The sequence below is a fragment of the Ovis canadensis genome, chromosome 8 (genome assembly GCF_042477335.2).
Source record: "Ovis canadensis isolate MfBH-ARS-UI-01 breed Bighorn chromosome 8, ARS-UI_OviCan_v2, whole genome shotgun sequence".
NCBI lineage: Eukaryota > Metazoa > Chordata > Mammalia > Artiodactyla > Bovidae > Ovis > Ovis canadensis.
In genome coordinates, this window is record NC_091252.1 from 83,759,076 (window position 1) to 83,777,539 (window position 18,464).

Sequence of the window (18,464 nt, forward strand, 5' to 3'; positions counted from 1 at the left end):
TAGACTGTGAGAGCCAACAGCTCATCACTCCACGGGGCAACCGGATCCCAAACGGGTGACGAAGCCGCAGCTTCGGGTGTGCCCATCCCTGAGAAGAGATAGGGCTGCCACTGCTTCATTTGATTTTTAAAGAATAAAGGGCCACCCTGTTCTTTCCTTTTCTTCACTTGACCCCTCTCCTCTTGCTTTTTAAAAGGTATTAGGTGTTCCTGAGTATCACAGGCTGACCAGACAGGAAAAGTGTTTAGCCATGACAGTGAATTTGTGTTTCACATCAAAGTCACGCAGAACCATCTGGGAAAGAAGGAGGGGTGTGTGTGTGTGTGGGGGGGGGGGTGCGTGTCGAGTTGAGAGATGTCACAGCAGGGTGGCAGTTTGCTTTTCTCATCATGGTGCCCTGGGTGAGCTGTAGGTAGGTCACCAGGTAACCTGGGTATCAGAGAGGTGGGACTCACACCCCACCTATGTCATAGCTAGACCCACACCAATTCCACACCGAAGAGGAAAAGGGTGGGTCAGCCCCACAGACCTGTGAAACCAGCCCGACTCAGCAGGGTGCCCAGCACACACCAACCATTCTGTTCTCTTCACAAAGCTGGGATAACCAAAAAAAAAAAAAAAAAAATCGAGGGTAGATCAACAACAGAAATAACAACAAAACAAAGTTCACTTTTTAAAGCATCCTATTTGTGGTTCAGTTGAAATCACTGTGGCTGAGACCAAAGGGGGAAAACTATACCACAAGACAAGGCAGAATTAGACACAGTGGTTAAACAGACATCAAAGTGAGTATAAGTATGCGTGTTTTGGCTACTTTTTTTTTTTTGATGTTTCTTTATTCCTCATCTTAACTCCATTGTACCATTTCTTGCTCTTAGGAAATTTGCATTTCTTTTAAACAACTTTATAGGCATTTCTAAGTCTTTTCACAAAACTGAAAGAGAAAAACTGTCTTTTTTGTGAAATCAAAGTATTCTGACAAGCTTTGAATTGTAAGGAAGAGGTTACTTTGGTTATTAATGAATTTATTGCTTGTGCCTTTTTTTTCTTTTTTTAAAGGAAAGGGAGATTGGAAGAAGAAAAATAAGTATTTCTGGCAGAACTTCCGAAAGAATCAGAAAGGAATAATGAGACAGACTTCAAAAGGTACTGTAACACAGCTGGCGGACAGTAGGTCCTTTCAGCTCTAAAATGTTAAGACGTTTGGGCTGCTAATCTAAACGGATGCTGTAAGTTAGAATAAGTCATTGCTTGTGCCCATAAACTGTTCAGCTTTTCTGACATTCCTATCATTACTTTAAGATTTCATCCCAGTGGGTTCTCTTTTTTCCTTTCCTTTTTTTTTTTTTTTAAATCAAAGAAAACAAAACGGAAAGAGTTCACAGCCCTTTCTTTTCATAGATCTGACAGCAGAGACCAAATCTTTCCTTTTCTTAATCACATCAACCTCAGGGAGATCTTTCCTGGCCAAGATCGACCCTAAAAGGGTCTAGAAAGTCTTAGCATTTGTTAGTTTTGGACCCTCCCCCTGCCCTGCCACTTGGGGCCTTTGCAGTCTTCTGAACTCTGATGCTTTTCTGTGGCAGGGACAGTTATGGGGCTGTTGCCCCTGGAAACTCTGTCTAATGGGCTGACATCATGGGAATTTGCCCGGGCTGCTTTGTGAAGGGAGTCCTGCCCTCCTCTTGGCCGTGTCTGTTGTTGTTGTTTATATAGTAAGTAAATATGTCATCCCTTTGAGGCCCAGTTATATAATTTATGTTTCTCCAGCATTCAGACAGGGAGGGGAAACAAAGCTACTTCCAGATTCCAGTCTGGCTGGATAAGGTTATCATTAAATGAGCATTTTTAGTTGCTCACCGCTGGCCCGACTTCTTTTCTTTCACGAAATCTCAGGGTCCTACTCTGTGTAGAATGCACAGTTATTCATACACACGGAAACAAGAAACACGGGCAGCCTGTATGCCAGGGGGCACACCTGGGTTCCTTGGCAGTCGTCAGTGGGCTTATTTAAGTCGTCTTGCTCTAAGGGGGTTATTCTTAAACATTCCCAGTTTCTCCTTTTTGGGACACACCCAGCATCACTTGAGATTCAAAGTAAACCCCGGATTCTAACAAAGTCTTATTTAGAAAGAAGAGAGAGATGGAGGGAGGAAGCCAACAGTTCATCGGCTCACGTGGATTTCTTTTTAAACCCAAGCAACTCCCTCCACCACTGGAGGCGTTGCAGATAGTAAAATGAATCACCGCCAAGGCTCTCTCTCCCCTCACCTGGCACACACCATCACTCTTCTCGCACAAGGGACCGAGTGGCGAAGGGAACTTGAGCGGTGTTTCTGGACTGATTGATTACAAAATGGAAATGAGATAAGGAAACACAGGGGAACATAAATTCCAATGCATCCTGACCGCGATGCATTCCCACAAGTCTGCAGCCAGACTCATTTAGTCCGTAGCCCAGCATCCTGACAACACTGATGGTGGTGATGTGTATGTGGGAAAGACATGGCGGAGGAGAAAGGTGAGGGGTAAGAACTCCAGCTACATGTGACAGCACGTCTGCACCTGACATAACCTCCCCACGCGCTGATCAGAGGCACCTACGCCAACGTGACTCTCATATTGAGAGCAGATGGCTATGTTCGCTTTTCAGGAAGACTCTGCCAAAGGATGCTAATCGAGGAATTCTCTTTCCCTCTGCAGTTCTGGCTGCCTTCAGTTCCAAACTGGAAGTTGAGTTCCCCTCACAGGGTGGAAATGTATTTATGGCAGTGGCACTTGCAGATATCCGCATAGAGAGTACCTTCCTTCTAATGAACTGAAACTACTTCACGCCTGTGATTATATTTACTTGTGCATGTCCCCTGAAGAACACCAGTCAAACTGTTTTATAAAAACAGGCTTTTACCCACTCCTGTATTCTTGCTTGGAGAATTCCATGGAAAGAGGAGTTTGGTGGGCTACCGTCCACAGGGAACCAAGGAGCTGGACACGACTGAGTGACCAACACACTTCACAGGCTTTTACCAGGCTGTGAGCTTTCTTCTGCGGCAGACATGTGACCTTCAAGTTCTCTGTCTTAGAAGAGGATTCTCTTCCCATCTTCCATGCAAACATTTTCTTCTTGTTAATGTTTGAAATGGAAGGACACAGAGAGGCTGAAGGAGCCCTGGAGTGCTTGTCCCCTCTAACTGGATCTTTAAATTGGGTCTCTGCCTGAGCGGTCACTCCAGACTCCCTGTTAGTCTTCTTCTAAAACTCCTCCACTATACTCTCTGTCACAAAAACTCTGATCCTTCTGAAGGATTTGTTTCCATGGTAACATCCATATGTTCTTGGAGCTTGTTTTCCAATGAGATGGGTTCACTGGCTTCCCCAAATGCAGCCCATTCCTGCTCCTGTGGCTCCATGAAGAACAGGGTCCTGAATCACATCCCTTAGTCCTAGATGACACACAGTCAAGGCTGGCATCTTTCTATTATCTTTCTCATTCTTATTGTTTTTCTTCTTTGATCTCTAGGAGAAGATGTGGGTTACGTTGCAAGCGAGATAACAATGAGTGATGAGGAACGGATTCAGTTGATGATGATGGTCAAGGAAAAGATGATCACCATCGAAGAAGCGCTTGCTCGGGTAAGAGTGCGCATGTTTGGTTTACATTTGTGAGCACCTTACATTGAAAAATGTTGAGGGATGGCTATAGACTAAATGTTTTTGTCCTCCCCCCACCCCCCCAGATTTATATGTTAAGTCCTAATTTGGAGATGAGACCTTTGGAAGGTAATTAGCTCTTCAGAGTGGAGCCCTTATGAATGGGATTAGTGAGCTTATAAAAGAGGCCACAGGGAGCTCCTTTACCCCCTTCCCCTGTGTGACGACACATGCTGTCTGTGAACCAGGAAGTTAGGCATCATCAGACACTAAATCTGCCACCTCCTTGATCTTGGGCTTCCCAGCCTCCAAAACTATGAGAAATTTCTGTTGTTTATAAGCCACCCTGTCTATGGTGATTGGTTATAGCAGCTCAAAGAGACTAGGACAGGGGCATCAAAGGGTAAATGGACAGACTGATAATGATAGATTACTCAATAAACACCAAGGAAAAGTTAAATGCAACAATTATAAACACTAGTTCTAAAAGAAGCCTTCAATAAATTAAGCTTTGAATAAAAAGGCAAGCTTTATCTGTAAACCTTAAACTTTTGCTTGCTTTCATTTGTAAGTAGATATAAATTATAGTTTATTGTGTTTGTTTATTTATTTATTTATTTATTTTGCTCTGAGTTAAATTAGGCATTAAAAGAAGCCTTTAGGACACTGAAATAGCACTGATAATATCAAGATAGCAATTCCTAAGAGATTTCCCACTTTGTTGCCCAACTAACTGACTGATTAATTCTTGACTTTTACTTTGAATACTTGGTTCATACGGTAGACAAGTCATAAAGTAGGCAGATTTAGAATTTCAAGTCACTAAGGAATCATTGAATGAGGTATGACTTTACCATTAAACAGAATCTTGAAGGTATGAAACCTTGAAATAGTGACAAACATACTGAGAGGTGGTTTAGTCAGTTAAGTCGTGTCCAACTCTTGTGACCCCATGGACTGTAGTCTGCCAGGCTCCTCTGTTCGTGGGATTCTCCAGGCAAGAATACTGGAGTGAGTTGCCATTTCCCTCTCCAGAAAATCTTCCTGACCCAGGATTGGAACCTGGGTTGCGTGCATTGGCAGGCAGATTTTTTACTGCTGAACCATCAGGAAAACCCAACTAAATTTATAGAATACCCAACTGTACACATCAGTAATTTAAAAAAACCTTTAATATGTTGCTGAGACAATGCTGGGGGAAAAAAACGCTTGAGGGCAGTGGGAGGTGGGACCTGTCGTAGCAGACCTGAGGTCTAAGATTACTACCAGATGCCCACCTGCCAGCTTCTTTCACTCTATTGAAGAGGAGCAGGGGTGATCTCAACCTCTAGCATCCCTGGTGGGCTGAAGGTGTGCTGGGGAAATGATGAAGAAGGGGACAAGTGACATCCTGTCCATGCTGCTGATCACCTTCGCCTGCCCTTCACCTTCAGTCTGGTCTCCCACTGCCCCACCCCACCTTTAGCCACCCAACCTAGCTGGGGCAATACGTCCACCATACATCTTCTCTCCAGTACCATTCCTTGAGCGTGTCATAGCACTTGGAAAAAGTCCAGTTGAATTCCTGGAAAATGCATGTGAGAAACACACACCTATATTAATTGTACCATGATGGGCAAGATGTGTACTTACTGTCTGGGGAGTGATGCTGTTACATGGCTACTGTAATCATAAAACGGAACCTCTGAATGCAGAAGCTGTCTGCATTCATCCTGACAGCATCTGTGTTTGGCAAGAGAGTTGCATCAGTTCAGTTCAGTTCAGATGCTCAGTCGTGTCCGACTCTTCGCGACCCCATGAGTTGCAGCACGCCAGGCCTCCCTGTCCATCACCATCTCCCGGAGTTCACTCAGACTCACATCCATCAAGTCGGTGATGCTATCCAGCCATCTCATCCTCTGTCGTCCCCTTCTCCTCCTGCCCCCAATCCCTCCTCCAGCCCCCAATCTCTCCCAGCATCAGAGTCTTTTCCAATGAGTCAACTCTTCCCATGAGGTGGCCAAAGTACTGGAGTTTCAGCTTCAGCATCATTCATTCCAAAGAAATCCCAGGGCTGATCTACCTCAGAATGGACTGGTTAGATCTCCTTGCAGTCCAAGGGACTCTCAAGAGTCTTTTCCAACACCACAGTTCAAAAGCCTCAATTCTTCGGCGCTCAGCCTTCTTCACAGTCCAACTCTCACATCCATACATGACCACAGGAAAAACCATAGCCTTGACTAGACGGACCTTTGCTATCTAGGTTGGTCATAACTTTTCTTCCAAGGAGTAAGCGTCTTTTAATTTCATGGCTGCAGTCACCATCTGCCAGTGATTTTGGAGCCCCCCAAAATAAAGTCTGACACTGTTTCCACTGTATCCCCATCTATTTCCCATGAAGTGATGGGACCAGATGCCATGATCTTCGTTTTCTGAATGTTGAGTTTTAAGCCAACTTTTTCACTCTCCTCTTTCACTTTCATCAAGAGGCTTTTCAGTTCCTCTTCCCTTTCTGCCATAAGGGTGGTGTCATCTGCATATCTGAGGGATTGATATTTCTCTCAGCAATCTTGATTCCAGCTTGTGCTTCTTCCAACCCAGCGTTTCTCATGATGTACTCTGCATATAAGTTAAATAAGCAGGGTGACAATATACAGCCTTGTCCTACTCGTTTTCCTATTTGGAACCAGTCTGTTCCAGTTCTAACTGTTGCTTCCTGACCTGCATATAGGATTCTCAAGAGGCAGGTCAGGTGGTCTGGTATTCCCATCTCTTTCAGAATTTTCCACAGTTTATTGTGATCCACACAGTCAAAGGCTTTGACATAGTCAATAAAGCAGAAATAGATGTTTTTCTGGAACTCTCTTGCTTTCTCGATGATCCAGCGGATGTTGGCAATTTGATCTTTGGTTCTTCTGCCTTTTCTAAAACCAGCTTGAACATCTGGAAGTTCATGGTTCACACATTGCTGACATCACCAGATGGTCAACACTGAAATCAGATTGATTATATTCTTTGTAGCCAAATGGAGAAGCTCTATACAGTCAACAAAAACAAGACCAGGAGCTGACTGTGGCTCAGATCATGAGCTCCTTATTGCCAAATTCAGACTTAATTTGAAGAAAGTAGAGAAAACCACTAGACCATTCAGGTATGACCTAAATCAAATCCCTTATGATTATACAGTGGAAGTGAGAAATAGATTTAAGGGACTAGATCTGATAGATAGAGTGCCTGACGAACTATGGACGGAGGTTTGTGACATTGTACAGGAGACAGGGATCAAGACCATCCCCACGGAAAAGAAATGCAAAAAAGAAAAATGGCTGTCTGAGGAGGCCTTACAAATAGCTGTGTAAAGAAGAGAAGTGAAAAGCAAAGGAGAAAAGGAAAGATACAAGCATCTGAATGCAGAGTTCCAAAGAATAGCAAGGAGAGATAAGAAAGCCTTCCTCAGCAATCAATGCAAAGAAATAGAGGAAAACAACAGAATGGGAAAGACTAGGGATCTCTTCAAGAAAACTAGAGGCACCAAGGGAACATTTCATGCAAAGATGGGCTCGATAAAGGACAGAAATGGTATGGACCTAACAGAAGCAGAAGATACTAAGAAGAGGTGGCAAGAATACACAGAAGAACTATGCAAAAAAGATCTTCATGACCAAGATAATCATGATGGTGTGATCACTCATCTAGAGCCAGACATCCTGGAATGTGAAGTCAAATGGGCCTTAGAAAGTATCACTACGAACAAGGCTAGTGGAGGTGATGGAATTCCAGTTGAGCTGTTTCATATCCTGAAAGATGATGCTGTGAAAGTGCTGCACTCAATATGCCAGCAAATTTGGAAAACTCAGCAGTGGCCACAGGACTGGGAAAGGTCAGCTTTCATTCCAATCCCGAAGAGAGGCAATGCCAAAGAGAGTTGCATAGGATGCATCAAACTCAGTTTTCTTGGAGCAGAAGAAAATGTTTAAAGCATCAACTTAGTTAACACAGTCAAAAGTTAACATGGTCGACTTGAAGAGGCACGTTTCTATAATTGAAAAGGAAACAAAAGAATAGTTTCAAAGTTGGGGAGGAAAAAAAATTAGATGCTCTTTTTTAGCTGATACCTTTATCAGCTAGCCATTGTTTGCATGGAGTCAAACCAGGAGTCAACTCCATGAAAAGGTGGCACAGCTGTGTGGATGTGGATGGAGGTTTTAGCCCTGGAGCCTGGCTGTTGCCAGGCTGGCTGCCTTTGCCTATAGGACAGAGCCCATCAAGACATCAAGAATGTTTTCTATAAGGCAATCCAGAAACAGATTAAAGAAAAAATTGATAACTTACTCCAAACTTTATTAGATTTTACACACAAAGGTGGGTGTCCTTTGACAGTTGATGAAATAGCAGGGGACCTTGTTGGCCGGCTCTTGGCAAGGCAAGATGCATTCTTGGCTACTAGCATCTGGATGGGCTTCCTTTCAGCCAGAGACAAAGCAAGAAAAACCAAGGATCTGCCTCCTTTAGCTTATGATCAGCTCAAGGGTCTAAGTTTATTTGATCACTGTATAAAAGAAACATCAAGAGTTAGACCTCTGGGAATTTCCTGGTGGTCCAGTGGCTAAGACTCTGTGCTCCTGATGCAGGGGTGCTGGGTTCGATCCCTGGTCAGGGAACTGGTTCCCACGTGCCACAACTGGGACTCTATGCAGCCAAATAAATAAAAATGAAGATGAAAAAAAAAGTTAGACCTCCTAAAATGGCCATGGTAAGAATGGTCTTTCTTGACGTCATACATGTGTCTCTTCCACTGTCAGTCAGAGACTAAAAGACCCATAGGTATTTAATGCTTTTCTGTTACTAAAGAATTATTATAATCTGTTTCAGAGAGTTGTCTGATTCGTAAGACATTCTGCAAGAGGTTAAACTATTTGCATTTAAAAATTTTTATGTGTTTTCACATTCACCGTAGCTAAGGAGGAACTTGGAAAATAACGTTAATAATTAGCTCCTCCAATTCATTTTTTGTATTTGAATTTTCTAAAGTTACACCCCTTAAAAGTTCATATAATCTAGCTAGTAAATATCTGTGGTATTCAGGGCACTGACTTGCACAGCCCTTGGGGCACATGGAGCACAGTTCAGAGTTCCTTAAACACTAGTGTACTTTGATATATATTTCAAAGATTCAGATTATTTTTATCATAAGTCTGCATGCTGCTATTCAGACACAGTTAAATGCGCAGTATAATTAAGGTACTGTGATCATTTTACCACTCTTTAGATAATATTGCACAGCCTAGTTACAGTTCAAGGAATTCAGTTCTGAGACTGTGTGTGCAAGATGGGGATGTGGCCCCCTGTGAGGAATTTCTAGGGTTGGTCTTGACTTACTAAGAAGGTGTGATTTTTCTCTGATTTGTCAGGAGGAATCTAATAAGTTGTGTTCCGATTTGTTGCTTGATGTAATTGTTGTTGTGCACTGTATTTTTGTAATGTTAATGAATTTAAGTAAGTAATTGAAGGTTAGGGGCAAAAACAGACCCCTAGGTAGAATGTCTAGACGTTAGTTGTGACAGGACAGCCCAGCATCAGGAGAGAAGGTTTTCTCTCATCTGGGCTGGGTGTATCACCCAGTGTTCCTGTATCGGGGCAACTTTTAAAGTGAAAGTGTTAGTCACTCAGTCTTGTCCGACTCTTTGTGACCCCATGGACCAGTAGTCTGCCAGGCTCCTCTGTCCATGCGATTCTCCAGGTAAGATTACTGGAGTGGCTTGTCATGCACTCCTCCAGGGGATCTTCCCCAGCCAGGGGTTGAACCCATGTCTCTTAGTCTTCTGCACTGGCAGGAAACTTTACCACTAGCACCATATTGGGGAAAATTTTACCTATGTTCAAATGAATACAATTTGGCCCACGGTGCTTTGTTTATATGGATTTGATCTGATTGATGAGTATTTACCCTCTGTGAAGAATATGTCCATGATTCACTTTCCCAAAAACCCAGTTATCAATGCTGCTAAGTCGCTTCAGTCGTGTCCAACTCTGTGTGACCCCAGAGACGGCAGCCCACCAGGCTCCCCTGTCCCTGGGATTCTCCAGGCAAGGACACTGGAGTGAGTTGCCATTTCCTTCTCCAATGCATAAAAGTGAAAAGTGGAAGTGAAGTCGCTTAGTCGTGTCCAACTCTTAGTGACCCCATGGACTGCAGCCCACCAGGCTCCTCCATCCATGGGATTTTCCAGGCAAGAGTACTGGAGTGGGGTGCCATTGTCTTCTCTGCCAGTTATCAATACAAAGATAAAAATGAAAAAGGCTGCAAAGAACTAATATGTGAAACACCACTGTAAGTTGCAAAAGCATTTAAAGAGAATGAAGTTTATGAATTAACTCTGTGTAAACAGTATGTGATTTAAAAAGACAGCAGCTTAACTTAACGATTTTTGTAATTTTTTTTAACTGAACAGTTCCTTCAAACCGTTGACCATGGATAGTTCTCCTGAGAAGGGTATATGCCTGAGTCCATATCTATGGTAACTGGGAAATTGGAGAACAGGTGTTTTTCTTTTTCTTTTTTAAAAGGGAGTCTGGGCATCTGGTATACCAGAGCATGAGATTATGAGCTGAGAACCCACATATATTATTGAATCATTTCCTTGTAGCAGCTCTTGCACATCAATCATAGGAATGTGGGCAGCTAAAGGCTCATGAAGAGAGGCCATAGGAGAGCAACAAGTGATTGAGGGTTTTTTAAAAAATAGGTCTCGTGGGCTGAAATTGGAAAGGATTTATCTCAGAAAAGAAGCAGCAAAGAACTTATTCACTGTCTTCAAGTATATGAAGGATTATTAAAAGTCCATCTTTAGGATGTACTGAAGAGAGTTTTGTTTTCGTCTCTACTGATGAGAGAATAAAAGGAAATGAATGAAGATTGCAGCTGGAGGAAACTTGGATTAAATATAAATGTTCTTTATAATAAGCACTCGTAGAATTGGGAACATTTTAGAATTGCTCACCATGAAAGTCTTTACAGTAGGATAAGATGGCCATCCCTCTAAGCATCATGTCATAGACTTCAAGTATGAGAAAACTACGAGACTTGGGAAAAAGGGATGTGAAGGTAGAGTTCCTCCTGAGATAGACAGATGGACAGACAGACACCAACACACATGCTCACACACACACTTTAAAATGCCATTATTTAAAAACTCCCAGAATTAAAGTAAAGCTCCATAACTTTGCTTTAAAATACACACGTTTCTCAAATGAACATCATCAATTGTCTTTGGAGCAGAGTGGATTATAAAAGAGTAACTAGGTAAATAATAGCCAGGCTTTTTTCATTGTAAAATGTTAAAGATCTTGTTGTTGTTGTTTTTTTTTTAAGTTAGGAAGTTAAAAATCAAGGTAAATTTAGATAGAGCACAAATCTGAATGTTTATCAGAAGCACATGGGAAATTCCTTGGTGGTCCAGTAGTTATGACTCTACGCACTCACTGCCAAGGGCCTGAGTTCAATCCCTGATTGGGGAACTAAGATCCCACAAGCCATGAAACCAACAAATGAATTTTTTTTTTTTTTTAAGAAAGAAGAAGCACATGTACTCTTAGGCTTCAAGATAAATGATGGAAATGGACAGATAGCAAAAGAAAAATGTTGTCTGCTTATGATTAACTGGGGAGGACTTCGTTTTGTTTTCCTAAAGATGAACTGCTTATTTAGTGCCTCAGGGAACTTGGGGCTAATTTGAGTAAAGTACGGCAGGGACCCTGAAAAGCAGATGATAATCCCCCTTTTCAGAAGGCAGCTGTTTTGCTCATACAGGAAGAATAATGCACTTCTGGAAAGGAAGAGCATGCTAGTACGTCACTTAAGTGTATTACAGAGATTAGAGCATATCAATCCCCCTAATATACTACAAAGATTAAAATAATATTAAGTGCCTGAATAAGCAGAAGTTCAGATGTCTAGAATTGATGTGAACTTTGAGCTCTCTTTTACCTGAAACCACAAGGGTGATAATAAAGTGTGTATGTTAGTCACTTAGTTGTGTCTGACTCTTTGTGGCCCCATGGACTGTAGTCTGCCAAGTTCCTCTGTCCACGGAATTTTCCAGGCAAGAATCCTGGAATGGCTAGCCATTCCATTCTCCAGGAGATCTTCCCAACCCAGGGATTGAACCCACATCTCCAGCATTGGCAGAGGATTCTTTCCCATCTGAGTCACCAGGGAAGTTCGATAATACCATCGTAAGTCTGTTGCAAAGGGTGCAGTGTGTTAAGCTTGCTGTGTTATCTTACTTTTTCTAATAGCAGTCCTGTGAGACAGTTTATTGTCATCACGTTTTCCATGTGAAGGAACTGAAGCACAGGGAGGTTAAGCTATTTGGGAACCCTTACTTGTTAATATTGTCTGCCTTACCCAGTCCATTTCCTGTCACAAGTGTGCACAGAGAAAAATTTCAAAGTGGAAATAAGGCTTTGGAAGCTTGCCTTTTTTCTAGTAGAATGGCTTTGCTACATCCACATAGCTCCAGTGGTAAAGGACAGTCCTGATATCATCTCCTGGGCTGTTAGGTCATATTGTTTCCGTTTTTTGGTGTCTTGATTCATGGACCGTGATTTTATCAACGTCCTAAATTTGTATCTAAAAACTGCTTTATAACAGAATTTTAATGCAGCGACAACTTAATTGTATCATGCAGATAGCTAAATTTCTACCTGTTTTTAGGCAAGTACCTGGAACTTCTCACATTGCCATTCAGAAAGCACATTCATCTACTTCTGCTAGGTTACATTGGTTAATTTTCTGTAATACTTCATTTGTCAAACATTAAATGTCTCTGAACATATTCAAAATATATTGTTCTCTCATCCAGAGAATCCCAAATAAATCCTATAACATTTATTAGATGATAACATGGAACTGAATTCGAGGCAGTCAGGACAAGAAAGCAGTTTTTAAAAATCACTTTCTGGCTTCCACCTCTGTTTTACTAAAATATCCCAAGTCTACACCTTGTGTGTTCTGCAAGGAGAGGTAATCCAGAGGCCAGACTACAGACAATTTCTGTTATCAGACTTCCAATTAAACTGAGAAAGATGAGTCTTGATGTTGGAGGGTGTTGGAGAAGGAAAATCAAGGTTCTTTTTGGAATACAGAATACAAGGAGTCCATTGTGTCTCTTGGTTTGATTTAGATGCAAACCTTCAAGACAGGGCTTGTATCTTCTTTCTGTTTGGGGACTTTTGTCTTTGGCTGGCATTTGGTCACCAACAGTGGTGTGAAGATGGTGCCCAGAGTATTCTTTCTGCTGCTTGGTAGACAGTCTGGGCTGTTATTTCCGTTTCAGTCTTCCGTTTTCTCTTGTTGCAGCTCAAGGAGTACGAGGCCCAGCACCGGCAGTCCACTGCCTTGGACCCTGCCGACTGGCCAGACGGTTCTTACCCAACATTTGATGGCTCATCAAACTGCAATGTAAGTTTACTGTCTCTTTGAGCATCTTAACCGGTTCTACTAAAAAGGGACAGCCTCCACCATTTCAGCCTTTGGGCTTCTTTTTGCAATTACCACCTCCCACCTGGATCTGAAAAGAGGCATCTCTTCTGAGGTGTTATTCTTTTCTTTCCCTGATAATCTGCAGTTGGAATAGTACTGTTCATGCTGGTTAGTTTGGTTGCTTTATTATGGTCAAGTACAACTTAAAAGTTACCATTATAAGCATTTTAAATGTTCAATTCAGTAGCACTAGATACATACACTTTGCTGTACAACCATCTCCTCAACCCACTTCCTGAACTTTTTCATTATCCAACACAGATATTCCATAACCCTTAAACAATAACTCCATTCTCGCTCCACCTTCTCCAAACTCCTGGCAACCCCATTTTACTTCCTGTCTCTATGAATATGACTAGCCTAGGTACTTATAAAGTGCCTATAGAAGTGAACTCATACAATCAGTGTCCTCTGTGTCTGGTTTATTATTTCACTTAGCCCCATGTTTTCTAGACTCATCCCTATTACAGCTGTACCAGAACTTCATTCCTTTCTATGGATGAACAATATTCCACTGCACATGGATACCATTTTTGTTTAATTTCTCTGTTTAACTTTTTGAGGCGATGCTGTTCAGTTTTCCGCAGCAGCTAAACCATTTCACGTTCTTGACAGCTACATGGAAGTTCTAATTTCTCTGCTTCCTCACTAACACTTTTGATTCCCCTGCCTAGCCATTCCGAATGAGTATAGAATGATGTCTCATTGTGGTTTAGATTTGATTTCTCTAGGGTCTAAGATTTGGTTTCTCTAATGTTTAAGCATCCTTTTTTATGTGCTTGACCATTTTAATATATTCTTTATAGAAGTGTTTACCAAGTTATTTGCCCATTCTTTAATTGTGTTTTTGTTCTATTGGTTGAGTTGTAAGAGTTCTTTATATATTCTGAATATTAATCCCGTATATGGTACATGACTTGTAAATATTCTTTCCCATTATATGAATTGCCTTTTCACTCTTTTTTGTTGGCCATGCCTTGTGGCATGTGGGATCGTAGTTCCCTGACCAGGGACATAACTCATGCAGACCACCAGGGAAGTCCCACCTTTTTACTCTCCTGATAACGTCCTTTGAGGTATCAAAGTTTTAAATTTTGAAATCTAATTTGCATTTGCTTTTAGTATCATATCCAAGAAATCATTGCCAAATAGTTGTGGTGAAGATTTTCTCCTGTATTTTTTTAATTTAAATTTATTTATTTTAATTGGAGGCTAGTTACTTTACAATATAGTATTGGTTTTGCCATACATCAACGTGAATCCACCATGGGCGTACACGTGTTCCCCATCCTGAATCCCCCTCCCACCTCCCTCCTCCTGTATTTTCTTTTAAGAGTTTACAGTTTTAGCTCTTAAGTTTAGGTCTATGACCCATTTTAAGTTATTGTTGGTATATGATAGAACATATGCATCCAACGTCATTGTTTTGTGGCTAGATTCCTGTTTTCCCAGAACCGTTTGTTGAAAAGACTGTCCTTTCTTCATTGAATGGTTTTAGTACCTTTTTTGAAAATTAATTGACCATATATGCAAGGGTTTATTTCTCAGTTCTCTTATTTTATTCATTGGTTCATATGTCTGTCCTTTTTGATTAATGTAGCTTTATAGAAAGGTTTGAAATTGGGATATGTAAGCCTTCCAACTTGGCTCTTTTTCAGACTGTTTTAGATATTAAAATCCCTTGAGATTCCATAAGAGTTTTAGGCTGGATTTTTCTATTTCTGCAAAAAGAACCATGAGATTTTGATAGGGATTGCATTGGATTTGTAGATCAATTTGGGTAGTATTGTCATCTTAACAATATGAAGTCTTCCAATCCATGAAACAGGCTATCCTTCCATTTATTTACATCTTATTGGTCTTTCAGCATTGTTTTGTGGTTTTCAGTATTAAAGTCTTGCCTCCTTGGTTAAATTTAAGTATTTTATTCTTATTGTTATTTTTACATATGATAACATTAATTTCCTTTTCAAAATGTTTATTATCAGTATGTAAAGATGGAACTGACTTTCATACATTAATTTTGTACTCTGCGACTTTGTGGAATTTCATTATTATCTCCAATAGAATGTGTGTGTACATGTGTATAATCTAGTGTTTTCTACATGTAAGACCATGTCACCCAAGAACAGAGGCAATTTCATTTCTTCTCTTCCAGTTTTGATGCCTTTTATTATTCATTTTAAAATGACCAAAACAGTACTTCCCAAGAGTTCCACCAAGATCATAGGAATTCGAGTTCCAGAGTTTCAGATAGACATTTCATGGTGTAGTCATCAAACTTCATGACATGAAAATGAAGGGAGTTCGCTTTTTTTCATCTGTTACACAATGATTTTGTTTATTAGCACATTTCTTCCTTAAATTTTGGAAACAACTCTGCCTCCATGTTTTCAGTCTCTTGTTTCTTCTCGTTAATGCTCCATACAGCCAGTCATCTTTCCAAAATATACGCCTTTTCTTACATTCCTATGTTTCACAAAAAGCTGAGGAGCTTCCCAGGTGGTGCAATGGTAAAGAATCTGCCTGCCAACGGGAGACATGGATGCGATCCCTGGGTCGGGAAGAACCCCTGGAGGAGGAAGTGGCAACCCATTCCAGTATTTTTGCCTGAAAAATTCCATGGACAGAGGAGCCTGGCAGGCTACAGTCCACCGAGTCACAAAAAGTCGGACACAACTGAGTGACTGAGCTTGCATGCATGCACAAAAGGCTGAAGGTTTTCCAGTTTTATAAGATAAATTTCAAAATTTTTGGCAGACTCAAGACCCTATGTGATCTGGCTTTAATCAATTTCTCTACTCCCGTCTTTCATCCTTTGCCCTAACAGCCTCCACTCCATCCACACTGGAGCCTGCATGCATTACTGATCATAACTTGTATTTTCATGCTCTCTGCTTTAATTTGTGCATTTCCTAAAAGGTCTCCCTCCATATTTTCCGGATAAAAATCTATGCCTCCTTCAGGGTGATGTCCAACTGCCACCTCTTCTGAAACTTTAGCATCCTCAAGTATATTTTCATAGCTTTCTGTTCTGCACTTTGTTAAATTAGCTTGCAACACAAAACCTAACAGGTGTCCTGGAGTATCTGAATTAATTGTATATCAACCTCCTTGAGGTTGAAATTATGAGCTCCTTGAGCAAGAAAAGCATGCCTAGCACAGTGTTCAGCTCCTATAGCCTATTTGAGAAATATTTAGTGCACAAGCTTGTATTTGAGTGGTCATTCTTCTTGACTGCTTTTAAGAGTATGTTTTATGTCTTCCAACTCCAGACTCAGTCTTTATACTTTCTTTGCATTTAAGTAACAAATCATGGCATATCTGTAGTAAATATAACCCTCCCACTGTCTTCTTGTCCCTGATTTCCTAAATCAAGCACCAGATTCCATTGCAGCTAAAACAAACAAATAGACAAACAAAAGGCCCACAGGGTTATTCATTTGAAAACACTGCGTGGTATGGTGTTGTGTGCAAGGTTCTGAGACTTTACCATTTATAATAATAAATGTGTCATATGCTAGCCAGCAGCATGTCCTAGGACTATGAGGTCATCAAAGGAACATATCTATGGTTTTCAGTGCATTTTGGGGGGTCTCTTATCCTCTAGTTCTAAAGACTAACATAATATAAATGTAAATCATGAATCCAAAGAATCATGAAGAATAAATAAATACCATAACTCAGGACTCTGTGATTCAGACCCGACTCGGAGGAGAGAGAACACAAAGCCCCATTCATCCATAGTGGGTCCTTTAGTGTCCGTCTCACTGGATACTGTCCTGATTACTAGCATCTGCATCAAGGGAGAGGATATAAGACTTTATCCATTCAGAGAAACAGGTCAGTGGTAGAACCTCACATAGTTAGATGGCAAGGAGAGAGGCTTGTCTCATTTAGGAAAAAGTTACTATAAAACAAGTTGCTGAGGAAGCATTATATTAAGTATTGGTTTGTTGAGCCCTTTTCAGAGGGTAAATCACAACCATCACCTTGATATCAGCTGTCAGAATGAAATGGGTACTTCTTAAATGGGTACTCTCTAGTGCATTTGTTTGTTCATTTCAGTGATATCTGTGGAGCACTTGCTATGTGCCAGACTTTGTGCTAGGTATTCAGGTTGCAAAGGTGAAAGGGGAGACTCTGCCCCCGTAGTGTTTCCCCTGGGATGCAGAAGTTAAAACCCCCTCACTCCTGCTCCCAGAGATTCATGCACACACTTAGTTATCATTTCCTCAGCAAACTGTTTCTTCATAGACGGCTCAAAAATATGCTCAGCCTTTCCCAGTTGGACAGAGGGCCAACGATACCATATGCTCCCTCCGCTTTCAGCACAATTTCCCAGAAGCTCTAGAATGACTTACAGTCCTGGGATGTTCCTGGCGGTCCAGTGGTTGAGACTTAAGGCTCCCAATGCAGGAGTCACACGTTCCATCCCTGGTCAGGGACCTAAGATTCCCCCATGCCCTGTGGCATGGCCAAAAACGAACAAAAAAAAAGAATGGCTGGCCTCTGTTACTGAAAGATGTTGGTGAATGAAGACAGTCTATTCAGCAGTGGAGAGAGTTTTCTGAAGAAAGGCTGTCTACTCCACGTACCTTGCTAGCTGTCCCTGTGTGAACAACCCACACCCATGTTCAGTGACACCGTTCATTACTGTCTGTACCCAACCACCACTGGCACCGACGTTTGCTTGTACTTGATGGTAATCCCGACGTGTGTGACACTCACCCCTCTTACCCTGACTTTCGTCTGTCTTGTGTTTCCCTGGAGACTCTGCAAGAAACTCCATCCAAAATACTGCTTCTCACTGATGTTCCATCTGCCTGATAGTGAGTAATTAATTTCAGATAATTCCCACTGTGTACTATTCCAACCGCCTTGGGTTCAGGGCTTTGATTATCTTTTGTGCAAGGGCCGGGTCTTATACTGAGATGTAAATAGCTCGCTGGCCCTAGTCAGGAATGCCCAGGCCATGAAAGTCTCAGAGATCATAAGGTCTTTGTCACCAGACCTCAATGCCTATATTGATGCCTGTCGTGCTTTAAGATTTCATTTGCGTTGATTCATAGGTTCCCCCACCCCCAGAACTGGCAGTCGATAATTGCATGTTGTTTCACAATAAAGCCATATGTACATTCTTGGTTTCCAAGAGTATAAAGTACTAAAGATAGTTACCAGGGGAAGTGAAAAATAGCTTTCTCTTTGCCAGAGGGGAATCTGTTCTCTGCTGTTATTCATTAATAACAAACTTCTGTTGTGAGTGTCAGAGTTTTTAGAAAGAGTTTCT

At 41.5% G+C, this 18,464-nt stretch overlaps 1 protein-coding gene and 1 pseudogene across 2 annotated transcripts in view; both read left to right on the top strand.

Moving 5' to 3' along the window:
• The window catches only part of SASH1 (SAM and SH3 domain containing 1), a 261,529-nt gene that overhangs the window by 185,474 nt on the left and 57,591 nt on the right, over positions 1-18,464 (top strand). For both annotated transcript variants that reach the window (XM_069598656.1, XM_069598655.1), the window contains exons 6-8: positions 1,060-1,146; positions 3,521-3,633; positions 12,992-13,093. In XM_069598656.1, coding sequence (XP_069454757.1) covers positions 1,060-1,146; positions 3,521-3,633; positions 12,992-13,093 — 302 coding nt within the window. The remainder of the gene's footprint in view (positions 1-1,059; positions 1,147-3,520; positions 3,634-12,991; positions 13,094-18,464) is intronic.
• On the top strand, positions 5,125-8,240 carry LOC138445152 (lanosterol 14-alpha demethylase pseudogene; annotated as a pseudogene).